This window comes from Ascidia mentula, chromosome 3, assembly GCF_947561715.1.
Source record: "Ascidia mentula chromosome 3, kaAscMent1.1, whole genome shotgun sequence".
Lineage (NCBI taxonomy): Eukaryota > Metazoa > Chordata > Ascidiacea > Phlebobranchia > Ascidiidae > Ascidia > Ascidia mentula.
The window spans coordinates 4,414,371-4,439,273 of record NC_138568.1 but is presented as its reverse complement, the minus strand read 5'-3'; the positions used below and the strand labels follow the sequence as shown (position 1 = coordinate 4,439,273).

Genomic DNA, 24,903 nt, shown 5'->3' with positions numbered 1-24,903 from the left:
AGCTTTGTTGCGACCAAGTATTTTCTTCTCAATGCGTATCAGGTGTCGTGGTACCGGCTTTGGGGTTGACGTTACTTGACGTAATTAGGCTTATACAGGTCGCTTGTCGATGAAGGAAACACATGTACAGGACTTAGGATTTTATGTTGTTCATGTTTATTCTCGGTTTGTTGGTAGGGTGCATGGTATTAAGTGAAGTTAACTAGTGAGAGACAGGGGAAACGCCATATCACCTGGAACATGAGTACAGTATTTAGTACAGTCGTTGTCGACAGTGGCTGCAATGCCTTAAAGCCAAACATATTTAAATAGAGATTTCTTGATACAGGATGATGTTTGCCTTTAAAGGATATTGGAATGTTAGATGTTTCAGTAAGTTTCAAGTAAAGTTAAGATGATGGCACGAAATTGATGACATGTCATATGTATTAAGGTTAGATTCTTAATTTAAGGCCGGTGATTTTAATTCAAGTTGTTACGTTAATGTATGTATCACTAAAACGCAATCCACGACCACAACGTGTACACTTAAGTATCCCAAAAACTGTGTAGAAATTCTGCACGGACAGTTCATGGGTTTTTAATCACAACTTTGAACGTGGTAATTTTAAAAAAGCCACCATAATGCCGACACTCTAAGTGTTGAAAAACAACGTCTAGTCTCGTGTTCAAATGCGATACTTGTTGATTGCGAAGGGGACACAAAGATATGCCTGGGGGCTTTTCTTCTCACCGCGTGCTCGCATACATTACCAACCACTGCGCAGAGCAACACCAGTCGATCGCGGCGTAATCGAATTAAAACGCGCTAGATCTTTCCGCTCGATGAGTGGCGTCATCGCTCTGTACAAATTTCGTGACGTCACGCGAAGCTCTGCATGATTTTTCTGTTTACCTCGATCGTGGCACAGAGCGTAGCTGGCTGCACGATCGCGTTGCCCAGAGTTTCAGGCGTGTGCTGAGCACTGAAAAAGGAAGGAAGATATGTCCGGTAGTGTGCCTTTGTCACCGTTTAGGACGGTCAGTTTGTGGCCAGTGGTCAAACGGTCAGATAACGTTCGTGCCTGAATGTAAACATTGCTTGGCGCATTGATTGTGAGTCGTGTGCCCGTTGTTGTAGAGTGTGCGGTGTCAGGTGCTGGTAAGCCTTTTTCTCAACACAAAATCGGTTTTACCTTTTTTCTCCAAATCATGAAGATAGTTTTAAGAACGGTGCTCGGTACCGGTATTAGCAGCGTACCGACGTTGGACGAGGTGCAGGACCTGAAACGGGCCTACAAAAAACGCGTTGGACGTGTTTTGTTTTTTCCCGTCGCACTTTCGGTGCTTAATGAAAAGTGGAAAAGAATCAGTGTCCGTAAATTGCGAATTAAAGTTATTCCTTAAAATACTTAAATTAAAGGTGATCATGTTTTCGTTATCAGGGGTTGCATTCTACTTTAAGTCTAACACCATAAAAATCATGTACATCCTGTACTTGTCGCTGCTCTTGGTGGTTACCTTTCCCGTTGACGTTGCCTCCGACGGTACAACGGCGGACCCTGGGCTCACCGACAACCTGGTGCCTGATTTCGGTGAATTCGATGATGGTTACCCGATGGAGTTTGAAGATGCCCTAGAAAAGTTCCAGGAGGAGTTTGAAGGGACTTTGGACTACGATGGGGAAGATCCTGAGTACGACCGCGCTGTTCTTAAACCCATGAACTTGGCGCTGGGCATTGTGTACGCAGTCATCACCTTAGTGGGTCTGATCGCCAACGGGATCGTTTTCTTTGTGATTTTTGCTGGAAAAGAGATAAGTGAGTGCAGGTGTTTTTACGGGACTACTTTTCTTTTTCTCAAAAATTAAAGTTATGTTAGAGTACCGTGGAATATTTGGTTAATTTTTATGTGCGGTTTCCTAGTCGGGTTTGCTCACGTTTCTTGCACTTATTTATTTTAAAACCGTGTTAAATATCGTGATTGATCATAGGCGCTGTAGAACAGTCGCTGTGCAACGGTTTGATATTTTGGTAACGGTTACACGACGCAGGTCTCCCACATGCATTTTTGCGACACCTGTTCCCTTCTATTCTGGGTTGGCGAGTTGCTACAACGGGCACGGATAAACTCCAGCCCGCGGTCCAAATCTGGCCCATTGGGTCTTGGTAATGGGCCTTCTAGGGGTTGATATAAGTTAGGGCCATTTAGAAAAATGGTCCAAACTGCGGCAAAATGTAGTTTTAATGCACGTTCGTTTGTTCCCTTGGCTCGCCTGTAAAAATACTTCTGGCCCGCGAACTGCACAATGGACGTACGATTTAGTCACACAATGGGCGTACGACGAACCTAAAATGCGTTGCTTAAGTTTAAAATTATTAAGGTAAATATATGCACAACGTTGAGATGCGAATTGACAAAGTGTAGATGGGAAGAATTTCATGGTTAAATCGATTATGTTAGTTAGGGTTTGATTTGTCGTTGCGGTGATATTGTAATTTATCAAATGTTTTTTTTTGTATTTCAGGCAAAACGGTAACTGCGATGTACGTCCTGCAGTTGGCAATCGCCGACAGCGCCTTTCTGTTTACTCTGCCCATCTTCGCAACCCAAAAAGTGGCAATGAACTGGACTTTTGGCCAAAGTGAGTTCGATGTTCAATCAGAAACTTTGAATTTTTTTTATAAACGCAAGGTTGCATGTCATTTGAAAAAAGTTTAATAGATTTCGGAAAATTTTTGTTTGGTCAACGAATAATTCATACAAACACATGTCCGTATACTTGTGCAAGACGTTTTCCATGCACGGCAATGTGAACATTTGGATGTCGATATTAAACCAAACTAACAACTCAGGAATCTCCGGAACAAACGTTTGTTGTACGTGTTGTGATGCAATTTAATACAAAACGCAGCTTTTCCACCAACCTCCACCCATCAAGAAATGCACAAATATGGCATTAATGCTCTTTAAAAGTAGAAAACCTACGTTTTTTTTTCATTGGAAAAAGTCCGAGTAATTTTTTAACATTCTTTGCAGGCACCTGCGCTCTCTGTCACACTCTCAAGTTTATGAACTACTACGCCGGCATCTTCTTCCTAACTGCCATGAGTGTGGATCGGTACGTAGCAGTCGCCTACAGCACCAAATCTCATCAGGTGAGGGGTTAATACACTCGGTTTCCTCACATGTATCAACGTAAATTCGTCGCAGATATCAGCATAGAAATTTAAAGTATGGCATAAAAGGTCATCGGACCAGGAACATACAGTGAATAATAAATCCCAAAGAAAAAGGTGATTTTGCAATGGCAAAGCCGAAAATATTATGCGATTTTGTTCCTCACACCTCATCGTTTGCTATCAGACGAAAAGCTCAGAACAAGCGTTTGTGCCTAAATATTCTCACATAGGGTGTTGTTAAGGTAAAAATGTTAAACAATTTTTGGGATTTTGTTGCAAAAAAAACGTGCAACTCCAAACCTCATCCAACCAAGCGCTTTTTGTCACATTCGTGAACAAATCAACCCTTGGTTATATTATTATTATTGTTGTTATCACTGTTGGAGGGACGCCTCCTGGATTCTATTGTTTGATTACCAACGCTAATCACAATAGGTGCGCGCTACGCGTTTCCCCCTTCTCGATAACATCCGGAACACACGCTTACGACACACTGATGCCTAACTCTATTACAAAGCATTGTGAATGTAAACGACTATTTGCATGCATTCGATGGCGATTTAAATCGTCCTGCTTGTGTACAGCCGGTTACATTTACATGCAAAGCGCTGTGAAGACAGAAGATCCTTTGCCGACTCCATGTCTGCGGAATTAAACCCCAGGGAATGATAGTGGCTCCGACTTGCGTCTCTTATGGGTTTGTTTGACGCGTGTAGCGAAAGGGTCGATGGTGGCTAAAGGGTGTAACGAATTGTCATTGTGAGCGCAGCTTGACTTCATGTCGCCAAAATTGGATGTTGCGCCTCTGGTCATACAACGGTTAATTAACTCAATCAACTGTGCTGTGCGTTCACAAACAGACGTGTCGAATTATATGTTTTGGTTATTGCTAGGGGTTCCTGCTTGTCATGCAATATATTGAGGTTTAAATATAGATGACAGATGGGGAATGCAGGTGAATGCCACACAATAGCCGTCTGCTGGGTGATTAAAAAACGCGTTGTATGTCAGAAAATCGTAACAAATCATGAAAAATTGAAGATCCGCGCCTATTTGTTACAATTAGCTGCATTAAACAACCATTTCCACAAAAACAACCAACTCTGTTTGTACACCATCGGCAGGTGGTACTAGCATAAAATTATTGGATATCGACTTTTGCTCAACTGTCAAATTTAAATGGCATTCTGGCGATAACTAGAAATCTGCGTATAATTGGACCGTGGAGTCGTTTCTCCACTGCTTGTGTGGCGTTACCGCATCGGGACAAAATCAGTCATCACGCAGTGCCAAAATCAATAACAAACTAATCGGCGACCCTTTGCATTGCTGTCAAGAATTGCGTAAAATTTATCACGTTTCGTTGCCAAATTTCGCCTTAACGAACTGGGTTTGTTGTTGTCACGTGAGTTTCGGAGATTTTGTCGTCGTCCCGATTCTCTCATTGGATGTTTTTCTGACCTCGCGGCCTCTTCGTTTGATCAAAACAAACCGTTCGACCTCTTGATGTCTTGAAAAAAGTGATACTGGCAATTTTATTTTCTGAGAACTGTGTGAATGTACGTGAGAATACCACAAAAAGACACGGGTTGTTCAATTCAAACACACAAAGACAAGGGTTGTTCAATTCACGTAATTTAACAGAAAAATATGTAATTTAACAAACAGGTAAAATTCTTCTAAACACATAGTTTGTTCAAAGCGTTGACACATTTCTCATCAAAACAACAAAAAACATTTAAAAGTTGGACAAAAAAATGCGCAAGTTACTCCGCGGAGAAGCGAGATCACGATTCCCTCCTACACGAAAAACCTATCCGCCATATTGGATTCTTTGAATTGTGGTAATTTTCCCCTGGGCTACGCACCCCACGCACAGGGCCACGGGTTTAGGCAAAGTCACCCGTAAACATGCGTTGTCCTCGTCCTCAAACGAATACGGACTGTCATCAGGACACGATTTCTTAGAGACCGGAAGTGGCATCACACGCACCCTTCCTCATATCCGCTTCCGCCCAGCATCTCTGCATGGTCTTGCATTGGTTGTGCCATCATTACGTCGACGTTTATCGGCATCACGTCTCGCAGCAAAAATGTACGATCAATTAAAATACGTGTCTTTGCTCCGCTAGACGTGAAAGTGAAAGCGGTTTATGGATTTCCTGGTTTATTCCGCATTTTTGGACATGATTTTTTTTGCGCTAAATTTAATCCAGTCAGTGAGGACTTTAAGCGAAATTAAACCTTCAGCTTGCGTTCATTTTGGGGAAATTATGAAAAAACTATTCCTTCGCGTAGGCCATCGCATTAAAAACCAACCTCGCAATTTTTATTGCAGGATTCTTTAAGTAGGATATCTCGGATCTCCAGTTGTCACAGAATAAAAGTAATTTACACTAAATACATTGGGCCCGAATGTTCTTACCAAAGAAATCCACTAAACAAATTCCGACTTTTTTGCTGCCCGAGGTCATAAATTATGTACATAGGAGATGATGGCAGGGTGCGTTTCGACAGCCCATGTCAACATGAAGCTGTCAAGCTGTTTGCACAGTAAAGCGCTTATATGTCAACACTACGCAAAAATATGCAATGAATTGACGATTGTTTTTCCCTTTGTAAGGGTTCTTGTCCTTCTTTGCCGCAAGTCCGCGCTGTTCTAATAAACATGCAGGGGGTATAGGTAAAGTTTTGCGAGTGTTCAAAAACAAAATAAAGTGTTCAATATTCTTCGTGGCGTGTGGTTAATAAGCGCCGTCTAAACCTAATTTAAAAAGATATTCTTTGACGGTTATTGTGAGACCATCAGGTTATGCATTTGCGAGTCGAGACCTAAATTTTAACCTTTGGCTTCCGCTCCACAAAAAGGCAATAAAACACGCCTACAAGTATGGGTGTCGATCTTTCCTCGAGGGAGATGTAAGTTTTCGGTCCCGATCCTTAACACTCTACGACCCTGACACGAGCTGATCGCGTTGCTGACATTATAGTTGGTCGTTTGCATTAGGAGCAATGCTATCTCATCGATCCTGTCACGGTGCAGTGAGTTCAGCCTTGCAAAAGGCGGGACATGTCCCAGAGATTCGTGCTTGACAGCATCAAAGCCCATGAATTATTGATATTGAAAAAAAGTTATTTTTCTAACACCGGATGAAATCCACGCTTGTTCTAATCATTTTTAGCTTTGTATACGATCCACTAAAGTCATATATTTATGCATATATGAATACGGATCGAAGCATGTAGCGACTATTAGGTTGATACCGGCGCGCTTTCCTTACGTTAAAAACAAAAGCTTTATTTTATATTTTTTGCCGTTAAAAGTTCTGGTTTTAGGACAAAATTTAAACAATTAAAAAGTGTATATCGTGTGTTTTTACCGGGAAAACTTCATGACAATGCATTTTATCGGTAAAACCGAATCGATAAAGTTATGACATTGGGCGCGGATAATTCAATTTCCAACTTCTTCGACACAATATTGCCGCAAAGATAATTCCATCAAAAAAAGAAATAAATTTTCGAAAAGATATCGAGACATTTAACCATTCGTGCCCCTGTTTATAACATTGACAATTCACCAAGCGTTGTCTATTAGCGCCCAACATACGACAAAAACCCAGCATCAACAACAATAACTCATGTGCGTTAACATTGTTTACATCGCAACATCGATGATTAAGACTTAATGGATCCGGCAAATTGTTTTTCTTTCAAGCAACGTAAACATGTTTACATTCCGAGTGGTTTTGTTTGATGTTGTTTTGCAAAACGATGTTGCGACTTACGTATTGAGTCACATATTGTTTTCAAATTGTCTGTAAACAACAAGAGAAGCGCTCTTTTCGGCTTCTTTTGACTTTGTCAAATAAGTATAGCTTTTTGTTCTAAATGTGTTGTTACGGCTTAGCTTCAAATTGGTACAAAAATTCATAGCCTTTACTTAAAATCATTTATTTAATAATCCAAATATTCCCCAATTTCCAACTTTCGCGCAAATATTTAACGCTTCATAAAAAAAAGGAATTCACGCCTCGAAGCGCTCAGTTAATGGCGCAAAGCATAGGGTACTTAAGTGGGCAACAATTTGTAACATTAGCCGCTGCAGGGCGATTAAACTCTAATGATCCGCCATTTTAATATTCAGTAAACACTTCCCCTTCGTGCGGGACCGAATACCTTGGCTCATAACTCTACCCTAAATAGCCATAAAAATCCCGCCGTGTCGTGTGCATGTTTCTTTTCCTATTAACTAACAGCCTTCTGTATGCAAATAATTTGCTGGACATTAAAACCCGCGATCCGTCAAATCTTCGGCCATCAATTTCGGACCTTATCAAGCCAGTTTCCGTCGTGTGCCCCCATCCGTTTGGTGCGTTCAGGCGGCAGCGGATGACGACAAAACTACAATGTAAATTTTGTTCGTGAATTTGACGCATCGCCGTTTAAAGGGCTACATTAATATCGTGCGCTAAGGACTTATACACGATAGAACATTTCCTCTAGAGAAGCCCAAGAAAATTCAGATTGCCAGAATTTCTTACCCACAGTGCAACAACAGGGTTGTGGTGTCTGTGATAATTTCTTGGAACAATTTCTCTGAAATTAATTTTTGTTCTGATAAACTTACAAAAATATACTGATAAAAAAATAAAAATAACATATAATTATGGCCACGTGCTTTTTTGCAATGTTTCAATTTCAATGGATGGATTTACACAAACAGAAAACACTTTAAAAGCATTCCCGTGATTTCAAGGCATAAGTTTTCTTGAACTTTGATTCGTTTAAAGTCTTCTTCTCAACTAGATCAAACAATCTCTTGGTTGGGCGCAAGGCGATCGGAAAGGCCATTGGGTCAGTTTTTGACTGACCAACTAAAAAGCAAGAACTAGTTGGCTCAATGCCCACCGGGACACGTTAAAAACAACGATCAATTACTAGACCAAATAGCTCCCTGCGGAACGCATCTTGTGGAAGTGTTCCTTTTGAATGCGTTATACTTAGGAGCATTTTGTGTTGCATCATTAATGTTACCAAGTGTTTGCGCATTGTTTCTCCATCGATATATGCTGGCCTTTTAAAGGTAGGAGATTTGGACAAATCTGGGTTTGCCAAAATTTTTGTAAAAATATTTTGAAGTAAATCTTTTTTGGTTTAGACGAATTAAGTGGCGAAGATTTAAAAGGAATAGAATGTTGTAAAAATGCATTCGAGTCCGGATGTTCACAATTCTGCCACATCTTAAGTTAGAAACTTATAACCTGATTTTTGTCCATAAACTCATCATGCGATAACCGCGGCCTTGGAATATTCCCAAATCAGTCCGTCTCATGTACAGTATGTCTTGGGCGCAAAGACGACAGGCGGAAGGGCTTGTCGGCAATAATGGCTCTCCGTTTGTGATCCCAAGGGTAAAGACATAATGCACGGCAAAGTAGGACATGTGTTGCTGCCCCGCCTTCGCTCAGCGTCAGGATGTGTCCCAGTATTAAGACGGCAATAATCGATTTGTGCTTTGCGTGCCGAATGCTGCACGCGATCCTACAGTAATTGCCCAGGAGGCGTCTGTCTTCACGTCCTCTGCGTGCGGTGGATGAACTTATAATTGCGATTCCTTTTTAATGAGGTCCCATGTTTATCTAAGTCCCGCAAAGCAATTCTCAAATGAGCTGAAAGCACATCGCTGGTCAGAAGTCAACACACAGACAGGGTCAATTTCCGCAATGCGCATGGATTGTTTGGTTTCATTTGAATAATCAAGACTTATTGTTCCCAATAGGATTCACAAAATGAATATATATGAAACTAGCAGTGGGACTATCTGTTGAGGCCACCGTATCGGCCAACACTAGTTCAATATGCAGGGCATCTTTCATCGGCTGTTTCGAACGTGATTTTCGGTGTCCCTGTGAGTAGCCGAAGCACTTAGCGGAAAATCTATCACTCCACTGCGTATTGGGAATTTGTGAAACGGTTGCCATGTCCAAAGCCACCGCATCGCATGTCGATCGCATCTATTATTGATGTGGTAAAAAGGCTGAACGCTAACATTTTAGGGCCTGTAAACAGCTATGGGACGAGTGATTGCGGTGTTAGAGGCAATTAGCAAGCACAAAGTCAAATGTCGAAGTGAGAATGAAGTCCCTTTAACCTACACCGCAGATGGCCATCAATTATTCAGTCGGTTAAGCCCCAATTTGTGTGATTGCGGATTTGTTATTGTGCAAACGACCCTCTACATATGACATATGGTAATTTGTTTGGCTTGTGCTGATTAAGTTTTATGGCCAGAATGTTTTACAAGAACAAGACGCGTGCGTGACCGGTAGCGATAAAAATATACAAAAATATACTCTTCACAAACGATAAAATTCTCAGCATTTTAGTCCATTTTCAGCAAGATCCAAACAAGTCATTCGAAACCGCACTGTCTAACGCAAAATCCGAAAACATTTTTCACTTGTTTCGAGACAACAAATCATCATGTTGCTGCCAAGCGGGCCGCTGACAGTTATCCTTTTAGCGTTGACCTTGAAACTTAGGCAAATCAATCCCAATCTTCTGTAATTAGTTGTAAGTTGCGGCTCGTATCCTATTTGTTGCAATCCTCGTTTACTTGAAGTTAAACGAAGTCCAATAAGCTCATTTGCGTGGTCACCGTGTTTGCTACGTACACAGTTGCAGATCAACTATCTACCGTGTTGAAATGTGTGGAGGTATCAAACCCCATGCCGTCATGTTACAGGGAACAGAGAATGTAGCTATTTGACATAATGGCACATTCACTTACACTGTTGTTGTTTGTTTTCAACGTGTATGTGTTATGTGCTTATCGATGGTTCAAGCAACATTTGACGCTTATTTCCGGGTTCATAACAATGCTTTAGGGATACTGATTGCATGACAAAGCTCGTTGACAACAATGCCCGGACGGTCAATTGTCGTTGTTGATCTTGCTGGTCTATTAGATATGAAAATACCAACCGAAATAACCGAATCGTCTACGAACGCCAAATTTTCCAAAACTATTTTTTTTTTAGTTTTGCTTTTGACTAAAGTGCAATATTTAAAACAGTTTTGCATGTTTCGACCACTTGCGACACTAAATTCAATTTATGATAACGGTCGATGACTTCAAATTTAGGCACAGCAGAGTTATAGCAACCATATAACATTCCACAGGAAGTAAGCGTTTTTCTGCCTTGTCGGCTGTTAGTGTCAAGTTACAAAGCCCAGTCCGAACTATACGAAAAATCGTTTAAAATGCCGACATGGCAGATTGTATTGGTGCGTGCCTTATCTCAGTACCACGGCTCATGCAATTTCAATGCCATTCATCGACTGGATTTAAGCCGCTCGAATCGCGGGTACGTGACCTGACACTTAGTACCGCGATGCCGATACTTCTCTTTGTGATGGTTTTGCGGTATTTCCGCGTTTATCTGGAGGTTAACTAGAGGAAAACCCACAAACCACAATCTGTAATGCGAGTCTTTAATTGACACAGGGTTCTGCCGGTTGACTCGCATCGCCATGCTATGCAAGGTATGTGCGCTGTGTGACATGCGTTAGAAAGGTAGCGCGCATGGGAAAAATCCCACAGAGTTATGATGTCTTTCCCTTTTGACTTGTCTTCTTGTTCATCGCAAACCATAGCAGGACGAACAACTATAAAACAACACGGTTCAAACCGCGGTAATCCGAAAGTGGCGAATTCATTACCTTCGAAGTTTGTTAAGATAGTATGGTTTATCGACCCTGAAATTTTAGGTTTTGGTAAAAAAGTACACTACAGAAGAATGTATCCGATGACATTTTATTGCAAATGCCAACTCAAACCCTTATACCCACGTTAATAACAATGATATCAGACCTGCCATACCGACAGTACTATAAATTCAAAGCGAAAATATGTCTCAAACTTATTGCCCAGTATTGCATCTCAATGTTTTTGTTTTCAGCTGCGTACACGCCGCAGGACTACGATCACGTGCGCCATCGTGTGGCTGGCTGCAGCCATTATGACGTTGCCGGTAATGATGTATGCTCGAATTGAAAAGGTGGAATCGCAAACCTTGTGTCGACTTATGTTTCCTGGTTACGTGAAATTTAACAGCAACGCCACTACGCTCTACATGTAAGTAGAAACCAAAGCGTTTTTTCAATATAAGGGACTGATAACTTACTATCGTTTTCCAGGGGGGTGGGGGGCAAATAGGTGGGGGCTAAGCGAGAACATAGAGCTCATGGTGGTTTGAAAATCAATCATCCATTGATCACGGTTGCACTAATTGCAGCGTTGGGATCAAGACCCGACACTATTAAGGCAGTGTGGTTTACGGGTGAAGCCTGGAAGGCGTCTTTTATTGCAAGCACTGTCGCCGATACGCTTCAACGTACTTTAAAACGATGCACATTTATCCATTTTTTCGTGGTAAAGTACTTTAAACGCAACAAAATGATTAGCGCAACAACAATACTATTTACGTCTATATTGCAACGTAATTTTTTTTTTGATTAGGATCCTGCCATATTCTGTAAGTGTCGCACTCATTAGTACAAAACTCAACATTTCTTAAAATATTTTTGTCTAAATACTTATTCTTCCACGCAGGGAGATGATGCTGAATGATACTTTTTATGAGGATTACTTCTGTAAGTATTGTATAATCGCAACCCGAGTCGCATGCTCTTGAGTTACTTGACATGAAATCATATACCTATTGCATCGGGAGCAGAAGGTTTCTCCAGTTTTTAAGTTTCCAGGACGGCGTCCGCTTGATTTTAATTTGGCGCCAGCGCCCGTTTAAGTTTCTCCTTGTTTCGGATTCGGTTTGGACTTGCCCGTGTGCACGAGGTGATGCCTTTTCAGTTCATTTACCTCCAAATTTTTCGACGCCGAAAAAACTCTAAGCCCTCCGCTCCCGTCAATCTTGTAGATAATTCGACCCAAGTAATAGAGACAACTGTTTCTGAAGCGGGGACAGTTACCATTTCGCCGGATTTGATCCCGGATGAAAACAAGTTTGTTTGTTCTCACCACAACCAGTCGTCCGCTTTCCCAATTTGGCTCATTGTGAATTTCGTCTTCGGATTCCTGGTACCTTTCACCATCATATGTGAGTATGTTTGGGATGTATGGCTATATTGTTGAGACTGTGGCAATCCGATCGAGCTTTATAAGGCGCAATTAAGTTTGAAATGAACTGCGCTAGGAGTGCTTGATTGCTCAATAAACGTCAGAAATCTTAGTGCATTTACAGTTTAAAGTTGAAAACTCGTGTATATACAACCACAAAATACCTACGTTTGTCGACCATTGGTAACGAAGTCCTAAACAAAAACTACAGTAGAACTGTAAGGCCGTTGGTGCCAATGCGCACAAAGTAGCAATTGTTGACTTCAATATTCCATTAAGAAACAGATAAATGTTTAATGCAGAAAACGCGCCGTGAGGGAGTAGTAATTGAATTTATAAGCGCATTATTCGCTCCAACCCAATATGAAGAAAGTTAATCGATACTTTCCGATATGGATCTCTCGACCGTGGCTTGGTGACCACAGTACACTACGACTTATGACTGGCTGGATCGATACAACTGAAAATATATTTACATGACAGTCCAACAACACCAGCTGTCTATTCATCCACAAAGCCTATGCAATCTACAACAGATGTCTCGACTCTGACTTATGCATTTGTACTGACACACCAACCAATCAAGCTTAAATAAATATAAATTACTAGGGGGTTAGGTTACGTAAATCGTCCAATAGGGTTTCCATGTCACCAGCTGCTACAATGAAACCTATTTTTTTCAGCCATCAGCTACGTGCTAATCATCAAGCACCTCCGTGTATCTGAGGACAAGATTGCCAACATGACTGGCAAGAAGACGGTGAACATGCGTAAGCGTGTTACCCGCATGGTGGCGGTTTTGGTCGTGTGCTTTGTCATTTGTTGGCTGCCGTATCACATCTTTAACTTGTCCAAGATTCGAGGTAAACTCAGATTAAACAGAACTCCGTTTATCATACTTGGAGCACAATTTAGATTTATTCGAATACATCAATAAATTATTTTACATTTTGCATCTCCTGATACAGGGCTTCCAGTGCAATTTTAATGTCGCGAAAAAATAAGCTTTCTCGGCCGGAACAACTTCGTGCTTCACGTTGTCAGCATAGTTTACTGGGGGCGCGTAGAAACTTTTCCAAAAAGTGGCCAAAGAACAGAAATATCTGAAAAGCTTTTGTATCTCACATAATCCCCAGAGACGCTGTTCAAATATCTGCTTACCTTCTTCGCAGGTTTCTACACCTCAACCACAGCCTGTTTCGGCGTTGAGCAGTTTCTGGTCGCTCTGGGCTTCTCAAACTCGGCAATTAATCCAATACTGTACAGTTTCCTTGGTCATAACTTCCGCACCCGTCTCTCGGAAAGCATTGAAATCACCAGACGTAGGTTCCGTCGATCGAGCAGTCTTGCGCCAGGCGGCGGCCACCACTTTGGAGGAACACACAGCAACACAGACCATGCGGTGAGGAATGATTGGAACGCACTTAATTGTATACAATTCCTAAATAGTACACGCGCATTGTCTCTCGACAGTTTTCTATTAATTGTATTAATTCGTTGTTGCATTTCACTGATTGCCCGAAAGCTATTATTTTACTGCGGTGTAGTTAAATAATATGATTAAGACAAATTAATCCTTAATCTGTGATTACCGTATTTTAATCAATCTATAAATTCTAGATTAAACTTGCTTTAATATTCAAATAAAACGAAAGTTTATATTGGTTTAATTTAGCCTAAATTAAAGGTTTCCTTTTATATCACCGGTAATTTCTATATGAAAAAGTGATACAGACGATGTCTAGTTGTAGGCGATATATATATATATAAAAAAAAAATCATAAATGACTTTTACCAAGTCTGAAATAAACATATACCAAGTCTTAGTTAACCATAAGACTGTTTGGTGATTCGGGCACTTTAACAAAGCGTTTATTTGTAATTTTAATTTGTTTTTTTAAATAGAAAAACCAAAGCTATATGCTATTGATTATAGTAAGTAGACGTTTCGAACTCTAACTGGGTTCATCATCAGTACTAGAATAGAGTTCGAAACGTCTATTAACTATCATCAATAGTATATTAGCTTTAGCTTTCCTATTTAAATTAATTAACTCCCAAGTATTTTGCACCAAAAATTATTTTTTATTTTGCGATAGAACAACTCCGTCAAACGCAAGCTGAGCAACCTTGTTTCGAAACGCAAATCGAGCAAGAGTGACGAGAATGCAAAGAATGGATCGGTGACAGCTGGAAGTCCAATGCACGGCAGGAAGCACAAGTTCGGGATCCCGCTACTTGACATGAAGAAACGAGACAACAACGGGGCGGGCGCTTACAGCATTAACCACGTACGATATTTCTGTGATATGCTTTGTGTGATTTTCGATCCATACGTTTGCGTTTGATGTTGCCATTGAGGTAGTTGATAGATAAAAGCGAAAAATTAAAATCGCGAAGATTAAATCGTTAAAATTTTGCAACGCCGGTTTGATAATGGTATAATTAGGAGTATCCTGAAACGATGTACATTTCTGTAATAAAGGTGGTAGTATTTAGGTACAAAATCTCACTTTCTTTCTCCTGTGATAAAACTTTTAATTTGTGTACAACGTTCCACAAATGAAATCCTTGCGCAACGATAATCTCATGATCCATACGATGCTGGATCGCTAAGCAACGACATGCGCAGTTCGGCAATCCTCCTATGTACAAATTATACGAGCATTACCTTCAACATATAGAATAATTTTAATGGTGTTAAGTATGGGCATTTTTCTTGTCTTATATTTTTAACAAGCTTTTTCTTACAGACTGAAGGATCAACCAGGACTCAAGCTCAAACCGAAATGACCAGGGTTCTTTTGACTGAGCGAGATCCGGTGTCAGTCAAAGAAGACAACACAGTTTGAAGGACTTGTTTGGTTTCTCCTCTTTGGAAAGGAAGCCTCGTCTATGCTGCTGTCAAAAGGCACCATTAAGGCAAAAGCAGACAGGGATTCATCTCGTGTTTCACCGATGTTTGTATAAAGATATGTTTTTTTGCGAAAGTTCAAGAACAACTTTTGACAATCCGGAATTTACTTGGACTGGAAAGTTCCAGAAAGAAAAGATTCGTTCCATTATATTTTGTGTTATTCTGAAATTTCTTGTTGTTAATTTGTTTGCGCAGACATGCTTTGACTCACCTTGGTACGTTTGTTGTTCGCCCCGCTGCGTCCGTTTAATTGTTGTGTTATGCTTTTGTCTACTGCTATGCTCCATTGCCATACAGCTTCTTATGCTTTGCACCAGAAACGGTTTAACATTCCGAATTTTGTCTTCAAATCGCTAACTTTGAAAGGTGACCTTATACCCTTTTTTGTGCTATTGAAGTACAAGTTTGCGGTTCTTATAAATGCCTTCAAGACATGCTTACTGTTTCTCAAATCGAACTAACTAGCCAACCCGTATATATAGCAGTGCAGTAAAAACGTTGTGTAGTAAGATTTGGAAACTGTCTCAATTACAACTTCTTGTTACAGACAAAGATGCAAAGCCACATCAAACTGGATAAAATACAAAAGTTAAATAACTTACAGGTTTAGTACTTTTCGCTAAATGATTAACGTGGAAAGTGCCTTTTGTTCCATCGCTTTACGTGCTCCACCCCTTGTACATATTGGCATGAAACGTTTGCGTTCTATTTGGGTGAAAACTATTTGTTGTTTAGTGTTCAAACGTACAGAGCAACATTCTTCAAAATGTTAAACGCGGACTTTTGCATGACACGTTCGGTCGCGTCGTTTGTATTTCCACTGTATAGCGCTCTCCTGTACATAAGTTTGGAATGATCACCACAAATACACACATTCTTCACACAATCTTCGTCCTTCGTCAAAAACAAACACCAGAAAACAAACAGTTGGGAAGTTAGAAATGTTGGGGATTGTTTTTCTATGAAATCGCGTTAAATAGAAATCCACGCTCGTATTCAACACCCTGAAGTGCGAAATAACACCATTGATTTCCGGCCTAAAAAAAGCTCAAATACAAATCAGACAAAACGACCATACACGTCCCAAGCCTTGAAAGGCTCGTTAACTCTGTGTGCCAAATGTTTCTCTCACCAGATGCAGAGGTATTTACGACCCAACTGCCTTTTCCGTGATATATTTTGAACCAGTCAGTGTTTATGGCAACTTTCGGGACCGTTTCAATTTTGTCTCCTAAAGATTTCATATAATTTATCCATCCTGATCTGTCGTATATTTGTTTTTCTAAAACTGGACAGTTTGGTACCAATTTCCCGGAATTGATGTTTGCATAAGGGAAGCTATTTGCTATGGTCAAGGTGATAAGTAAACCAACCGATACGTACGTAGTGGCCAACGTCGTAATGAGATACCTGTGGAATATTCCTCGTCCCAAGGGCTCTGATTTTGCGACTGGGTGCTTCAGACATTTATTGCGACACAGATCATGAGAGATTTACGACGTAGCGCCAATAATATTTCCATTTCTTTCCAACTGGTTGGCGCCCTTCCAAGACGAGCACGAACATGATAAATTACACATAGCCTTGCTTGACCTTGTACCCGAGGCGCCTGGCTTTGTCGGGGCGGGTTGGTCTTAGGGCGCGATGAACGGCAGAAAGTTGTTGGAACATTAACTCGCTCACTCTCGCGTTCCATAACATCTGCAAACAATGACAGGCGTATCCCGCCTTCCATAACTCCTTTTAGGTAAGAAAGTTTCCTCTCACGTGTTTGCCTTCTTGTACTCGTTTGGAAGCGGTTTGAGAATTTGCTCGTTAGCGTGTTTGCTATTAAGGCGGGATACGCCTGTCATTGTTTGCAGATGCTTAAGTTTAATTTTAATGTCGCGGTGTACTTAACTTTTATGGCAAGTCTTGGTTCATATCGGGATAAGATACCAACAGCTATGGATCTTTAGCAATGAAGTAGTAATGAAGCATCAATAGTAAACACAGTTTGGTAATTACATCTTGTCAATTCTTCTCAAACAAGTTTGTGATACATTGGATCAAATGCAACCGCGGTTTGGATGAGGATTAAATGCTGAAATTGTGTGACAAACAATCAGCCAAATTGTCATAAAATTCAGTTTAAGTTTCAGGAAGCGTAAAAGTCGTAAGTGTTGAGTCATATGACTTATTTTTAAAGCAGTCTATAAAATACCGCTAAGTTTTTATGGTGATCATAGAGTTTTGTGCATTTGACAGCGGAAGTGAAGTCAATATCAAATGTCTTCTTTGCTTCCCAGTAACTTGGAAAGATCGGTTTCAAGTAAAGGTATGGTTTAAAGTTCCTCAAGTTTTATGGTGCAAACTCCGTTACTGTTTGCTATTGTAGCCGTTTGTATAACGAAGTCAATCGTGGTCGACGAACAAGCACTGCAAGTGATTGACGCTGAAGCTATTAAATCAGTCTTTGGAACAAAATATGTTAAAAATAGTCCAGTTGCTGTATATTCTGTGGCAGGAACGCTGAGGAAGGGGAAATCATTTTTCCTCAATTTAATGATGAGATATTTGAAGTTTCGGTGCATTAACAAAGTAAGTATGGTTTCAAATATTAGACCCGTGTTTTTTTATGTTTGTTGCTGACCAATACTTTATGATCGTAATACAATAAATGTGACCGTACTTAACCTTTCTAGGCAAGCGAATGGAAAAATAATGTAGAAGCTCAGTTGAACAAAAGTTTTGAATGGCGAGGTGGAACGGAAAGCAACACCGAGGGAATATTGGTTTGGAGTGAACCATTTTGGTTCCAGGACGTAGTGCACGGGACGAAGGTTTGGAATATATGCTGCTTAATTTTTGTTTGTCTAAATCAGAGCTTCCCAAACTGGGGTTAGACACTGGGGGAAGGCGTTCGACAAATTTTATGGGTGGCAAAAGTCACGCAACATCAGTTAAGCACCCCACCCATATGACAAGAAAACCTGATCGAAATTCGTGGCCAGGATATCCTAGGTTCAGAACCCAGGGTCAAAAAAGTAAAAAGGGAAAGAAGATAAACGCACTGGTAATGTAAGAAAGGGCGACCGCACTGAAACGTGATCATTCGCACGATACATATTGAAACTGCGGTTAAGTTGCCAAAGGCTAACAAGGCGCCAAAGCACTAACTTTATGTGGCAATATGCGGACGATTGTGCACTATCATGGCGTATGGATTTAGGTTCTGTTAATGTTGGGTATATCTTGTTTGGGAACCAAGGATTGGATTTTAACCACTGTAGTAGTTATAATCGCATTTATACTGGCGACGTGGCCGTTTTTTCCACCCATGCAAGATGCTTTAAACACTGTATTTTTACGCACATATTTGTACACTATGCCTGCGATAAATTTCCGACACGGAACGTTTTTCGCAGATTGCTGTTTTTTTGATGGACACACAGGGGGTTTTTGACAAGCACAGTTCCCAACAATCCGATTCTGTCATGTTTTCGCTTAGCACCTTTTTGAGTTCCTGTCAAATCTATAATTTGAAAGATAAAATCAGCAAGGGAGATTTGGAGCACCTAAGGGTTGGTGAAACTTTTTGGGTTTTTTAGCCGAATAAGTTTGTTTTCATTGTCCCATTAGATTTTCTCCGAATATGGAAGTAAAGTGTATGGTCCAGAGATGATGGAATCACGCCAGGCAAGTATAACTATGATATCATTAGGTTTTTAGATTACCACACATTATGCTTGAATGCGTCATCGTTATGGGTGTAGTTTGCGCATTGGAGGGAAATGGACACTATAAAACTTGCCGCTAACTTTAAAAAATGCTTCTTAATCAGACACTACTATTTTTGATGAGAGATTGGCAAGAAATGGACTACGATTTTGGATTTGAAGGGGGCAACAAATATATCAAGGATGTGTTAAACACCCAAGAAAAGCAATCAAATGAAAACAAAGAGTTATGTAAAAACATCCAAGCCTCGTTCAAAGATGTCAAGTGTGCTCTGCTTCCTTATCCAGGAAACAAAATAGCGAGGAGGAAAAAACAAGATTCCCCGGCCCGACTGAAAGGTTGTGATTATACAAAAGTCCAATGGTGAAGCATGTTTTCCTGGGGGTAGTGGTCAAGATGCGGCCATTAGCTGTACTTTTTGTGCAATTTCTACAAAAAAAAACGTGTACATGATAAATAGCCAAAGCTAATACGTTTGTTAAGTTGTGGGGCTAATAATATTTTTATGTTAAAAAAAGCCAAAGCCAATACGTGGGGTGCGCTCATTTGCAATTGCATGCGGCCCGCCTCAATAATATATGTAAAAGCTGTCTCAACATTTGTACTTTTAAACACGAGTTTAGATATTGACCCGGAGTTTTTGGACGAGTCAGACAAGATTTTTAAAGTTATGTTTGAAAAAATTGAGTTGAGAATGTTGGGTGGATCACCAGCTGTGGGAGAGGACATCATAAACCAGGCAATCACGCTGTCAAACATAATTGAAAAAAAGAAGTTTGGTGCAGATGCCCTTATAGAGGTCATGTTTTTTTTGCAAACATAAATTATAAAAACGTATGATGTAAAACATAAGTTTTAAAATTTATAGGCTTTCTCATCAACCCTTCTGCAAAAACTGGTTGGAATTTGTGAAAATCTTTTGTATGGAAAAATAAAAGTAAAGAAGTTTCAAATACTTAAATTTACACTTAAATTTAGGCATCGTTTGGTGCTACGTTTTGCAGAGTCATGAAAGAACGAACATCAGCGACAAAAATGTTCAAAACCTTCATGAAGAGTTTGTGAAGGAGGTCATAGACTATTTCAATGACCAGCACAGTTTGGGGAAGAATCCAATGGTCGCACAATGTGGAAAAAATTTTGAAAATACTCTCAATAAAAAAGAGTTTTTGTGCGAAAGTCTTCATGAATTATCAAAGGTATCTGAATATAAATAAAAAAAATCGAAGTACTTCGTATAAACACTGTTGTAACTTCTTTTTTTCAGATTGGTGTTTCGGATTTATATCGGGCACTGATTGAAGATTGCGCTGAGGCGTTTCTTAGTCACGTCGAGGTCAGTGCATTTCAAGTAAAACACTTTATAAATGTATTGTAGAAAAGTTGAATACGATAGATTTCATTTAAAGTATACTCATTAAACATTTTTGTATCTGAAATTGAACAGAAGCAGTATTCCAACATCATAACTCAAAAGAAATACATATGTGATGATATCCTCATGGACATGCTGACCAACCAACGAGAAAATACAATAGGCGTGTTTCAACAAGTATCCGCAGGCGAACCTCTACATGAAGACATTCGGAATTCTTATTTAGAATTGCTTGGAAAAAAGCTTGACTTGTTTCAAAGACTTTTTATCGAGGAAAATCATTTTCAACAGGTACAAACTAATATGTACCCACCAATATGTACAAACACATATGTTTTACAAAATATTTGAGTATTTTTTTTATATTCTGGTTGTAAAATAGGATAATTATTCATTTTTGTGTTCTAGATGAGATTGTGTGTTTTCGCTCAGCAAGGTTTCTTGGACACATTAAAAATATTCATCGCTGAAACAATGCAAGTTAAATTGGTAAGATTAGCGCAAAAGAAACTTTAGTAAGTACGTTTCCAAATTCTTTTTTTGTCAAGGAATCTGACGACTTTGCGGAAAAATTGAACGCATTGAAAGATAGAGCTCTTGACAAAATTCAACGATATCTATCGAATTTACCAAATAAATTACAAGAGGAAATGAAACAACGCTACATACCATCTCTTAATGAATATATACAACACAGACAAACACAGCAGACGGAGTATCAGGTATCAAGGATTTTAAAAATCAAAGAAACGTGAAGCAATTAATTTTTTTGGTTTTTGCAGAAGTCAGACAAACGTGGAAAGGCAATTGTAGTCAATTTCGAAAGCAAGGAGCGAAAAAAGGTTCCATTTTGCGTTTCGTGTAGATTAAACAATATGCAAATATTGTTAATAATTGCAGCTAAAACAGTCGAATTTGGAAAAGTTGCAAACGAAATTAAACCGTGGCGACGACGTTATACCACTGTCAGCTGAAAATATCCGAAAAATGCTAAAAATTGAACAATTTGTCGAAAAGGTGGTCTACGTCATTTTTGTAACCTTTTAGAGTTGTGAATATACTTTTTCCATAATAGGAGGATGAGTGTTATGCCGACTTGCAAAGTAAAATTAAGAAAGTGAAAGAGATTGTCAAAACCGACGAGTTGAACGAAAGACAAAATAATGTAAGACAAATAAAAAGAATAATAATATTTGACATTTGCAGGTCGGTACTTGGACAAATCTGTTAAACAGGAAAATTTTAGCTTCATACAGATTCAATAAACATATTATAATTGTGATTCATTGCATTAAGAAATTAGTTTTTAATCATTTTCCAACACAAAAAGTAAATATATTACATAACAACATTGATACCTGTTTTTTGTTGTGTCCGTTCTAGATGCCGCGACTTGCAATTAAGTTTTCAATTCCTATAGAAGAACTGCGTCAAGTAAAAAAATCCAAGAATGTGCTCTTTGGCAAAACTGGGTTGCTATTTAGTAACCCATGTGAAATTATTGATGAGTGGATTGAGTCACAACGAATCTATGATGAAATGCTTGGGGTAAGTTATAGGTGGGGGTCAACAAACACTTTCGGTCAATTCAAAAATGCTTATTCAAGAAAAGAGTTTTTAGTTTCGCTTCTATTTTCAAAGCAGCTCACAAGCTTTTTATGTTTAGCAATATAACAAGGAAAGGGCCCAAAAAGCCAAGAGGCTTCTGGCGAAGGAATATAACGAAGATATTAGTAAGGTTTGTACTTCAAGTATTAGCAGTTCTGGCAAGAAATAAAATTATTTTGGGCAATGCAAACCAAATTCATGCCTTTTTCAGATGCTTGACAGAAAATGGGTTTCTGAAAACGACCTGAAACGGCACTTCGACAACAGCCTATCTAGTTTTAAAGACAAACTCAAGGAACAGTTTGCCAAGGACATTGCAAACACAGTTTACGACCAACTGCAAATATTGATGAAGGCAAACTTGTCTAACTGGCAATTAGTCAACGCGTTTCATAAATCACTGTACGTGCGAGAATTTAGCAAGCTTGACAAATACCGTCAGCGCTTTTCATCAATTGTTATTGGAATGTTTGCAGAAAAAGATTTGAAAAAAATCTGTTTGTTGCCTAGGCCTCAGCAATGGCGGCTTAGTGTTATGATGGGCGAAACTTTACCCAAGTATAAACATCTGAACAACATACCATCAAAATAAACAGTTTCCGCCTTTGTGTAAAAACTTAAAATAGATAATTTTACTGCAAATCCGCTTGTAGTTAATTTTCGTATTAATTTGCCATGATAACATTGGCGAATTCATGCTCATAAATACATTGTGCGCGTTTGCAAGTTGATTTTACGATTTCCGTGTTTTTGGAAACCATGTGTAAACGAATACTTTCTTATCGTAAGGCATAAGTAGTGCGGGATAACAAAAAAAATGCATTTTCAGATTCTACCCGTCATTTTGTTCGTCTGTCATAACCGCTTGGTATAATAAATGTGCACGTGTTTCATTGTGTTTTTATTCATGATTGCAACCACGGCTATTTTAACACAAACCATTTGTCGTGCATAAGGCCAGGCGAAAAAAAACGGATTAAAAGTTAAGCTTGTGTAGGGAGAAGATTTTTGAGTAGAAAACTATACAATAAAAGTAGCAGCGACCAATAATCGTTAACCTTGTTTGGCTGATATTTATCTTTTGCCGAGAGTTAGCAAACTGGCAATGCTCCAAAAAATAACGGTTTGTCTGTGTCCTGCAAAGGCGTCATTTGTAAAGGAACATAGCCTATCACAGGGAATTTTGTGAGTGGCAAGTTTCGGGAAAAAGTTTGAGAAAACAAAATTGGGACATTTATTTGCATTTACATTGCTTTATACAGGCTATTAGACATGTCTGTTGTTTAGCAGTATAATTTGTGCAATGGTTTCAAAAGGAACGTATCATGTACAACTTCGCAACGCACACAAGCAACGTATCATATGTAACTTCGCAACACAGACAAGCAACGTATATAATGACGTGCTTTGCAAGTAGCGTGAATCTCTCCGCAAATAAAAAGTTCGTCGCACAAAATCAAATAAAAAAAGTACGTCGCACACGAAAACGTTTGGGAATTACTGCATTAAGACATTTTACGACCACACCGGGCCCCACGTGTCAAAAATATGTCTCGTCGGAAGAATAATCCTCAAAAAAGTGCTCCCGTCATTTTTGTTGCCTCTCACTCTGATTGTTTGTCGTAGAGCCAGCAGGGACATTTATGGCGCGATTAATCTTTCAGTAAATCATCTCTCGAACGTTCGGTGGAAGCAAAGTCATGTTTACTCACGTTATTATATTTATTTTAGATCATATAGTTTTGCCCTTGCGTGTTTGCTTTGTTGTACTTTGGGGCGTTGTCGTGAGATCCGTCCGTTGGTGTGTTTGCTGTGCGGTGTTTTGCAACGGTGTAACAAAATGTGTGACAGTACTTGGAAAAGCAGCATTGAGCTTAAATACAACTTACGAGAGAACAATTTGCCAATTTTAACGACGGTATTTAATAACAAAAATGCAGCCAGTAGAATGTATACCTAGTTGGGGGTTATCTGGAACTAAAGAGATAAAGTTTCACAGGTTCTACAATATGGACAAGAAATTATTTTCGCCAAAATGCGTGGTTGACGTTTGAAATGGCATTAATAATTTTATTGCTCACATAAATACATAAAAAACAAAATTCGGACATTAGTTGCATTTATGTTGTTGTGTATTACAGACTAATGTATATACACGTGTCATTTGTTTGGCAGCAAATTGTTTGGAATGGTTTCAACAATAATTCCTATTTTTTCTTCACTTCTTAACTACTAAATTTTTATTTTTTGCTTCATCACAGTTGGCTCTGATAAGATGGTCACTGATTTTATCCGTAGCAATCAAGCATGATAAAAGAATATCCAATGTCGTCCTTGCCTCTCCGTAATCCTAAAAGATCGGTTTCAAGTAAAGGTAGTTTGACTTTGTTGTGATTTGGACTTAAAATTTAACACCGCCTGTCTGTTGCAGCGGTTTGCATAACAAAGCCCTTCGTGGTGAAACAACAAACCCTTCAAGTGATTGACGCTGAAGCTATTAAATCAGTCTTTGGAACAAAAGATGTTAAAAATAGTCCAGTTGCTGTATATTCTGTAGCAGGAACGCTGAGGAAAGGGAAATCATTTTTCCTCAATTTAATGATGAGATATTTGGAGTTTCGCTGTTTTAACAAAGTAAGTTCTGTGCCCGTTAATGATTGTTCACAGCGAACTATTCTTCATAAATATTTTATTATGTAAGATTATTTTCGCTCTCAAATAGTGTCCTGCTTTCACAGTGAAAACAACCGTTTTTTGCTCTTGCACTGCCGCTAACTTTATCAAACAAGAGTAGATGTAATATTTGATTTAAAACTTAATTTAAGGAAAGTGAATGGAAAAATAATGCAGATGCTCTGCTCAATAAGAGTTTTGAATGGCGAGGTGGAACTGAAAGAGAGACTGAAGGAATATTGGTGTGGAGTGAACCTTTTTGGTATCAGCACAAAGATAACAAGGTTCTGTCGCCTTGCTTCAATTT

General features: G+C 39.4%; 1 protein-coding gene across 2 annotated transcripts; it reads left to right on the top strand.

Annotated features, from left to right (window-relative positions):
- The first annotated feature begins 1,425 nt into the window (after positions 1–1,425).
- Positions 1,426–16,098, top strand: LOC145894147 (somatostatin receptor type 2-like). 2 transcript variants are annotated; one of them, XM_082982620.1, is made up of 10 exons: positions 1,426–1,799; positions 2,507–2,623; positions 3,019–3,137; positions 11,126–11,301; positions 11,779–11,819; positions 12,143–12,283; positions 12,987–13,166; positions 13,476–13,705; positions 14,403–14,594; positions 15,057–16,098. In XM_082982620.1, exons 1-10 carry the CDS (start codon positions 1,463–1,465, stop codon positions 15,153–15,155), a joined length of 1,632 nt encoding a protein of 543 aa, XP_082838746.1. In that variant the 5' UTR covers positions 1,426–1,462; the 3' UTR covers positions 15,156–16,098. The 2 variants fall into 2 exon arrangements, with proteins under 2 accessions (XP_082838746.1, XP_082838745.1); XM_082982619.1 differs by having other exon boundaries at positions 12,104–12,283.
- Positions 16,099–24,903: the final 8,805 nt, after the last annotated feature.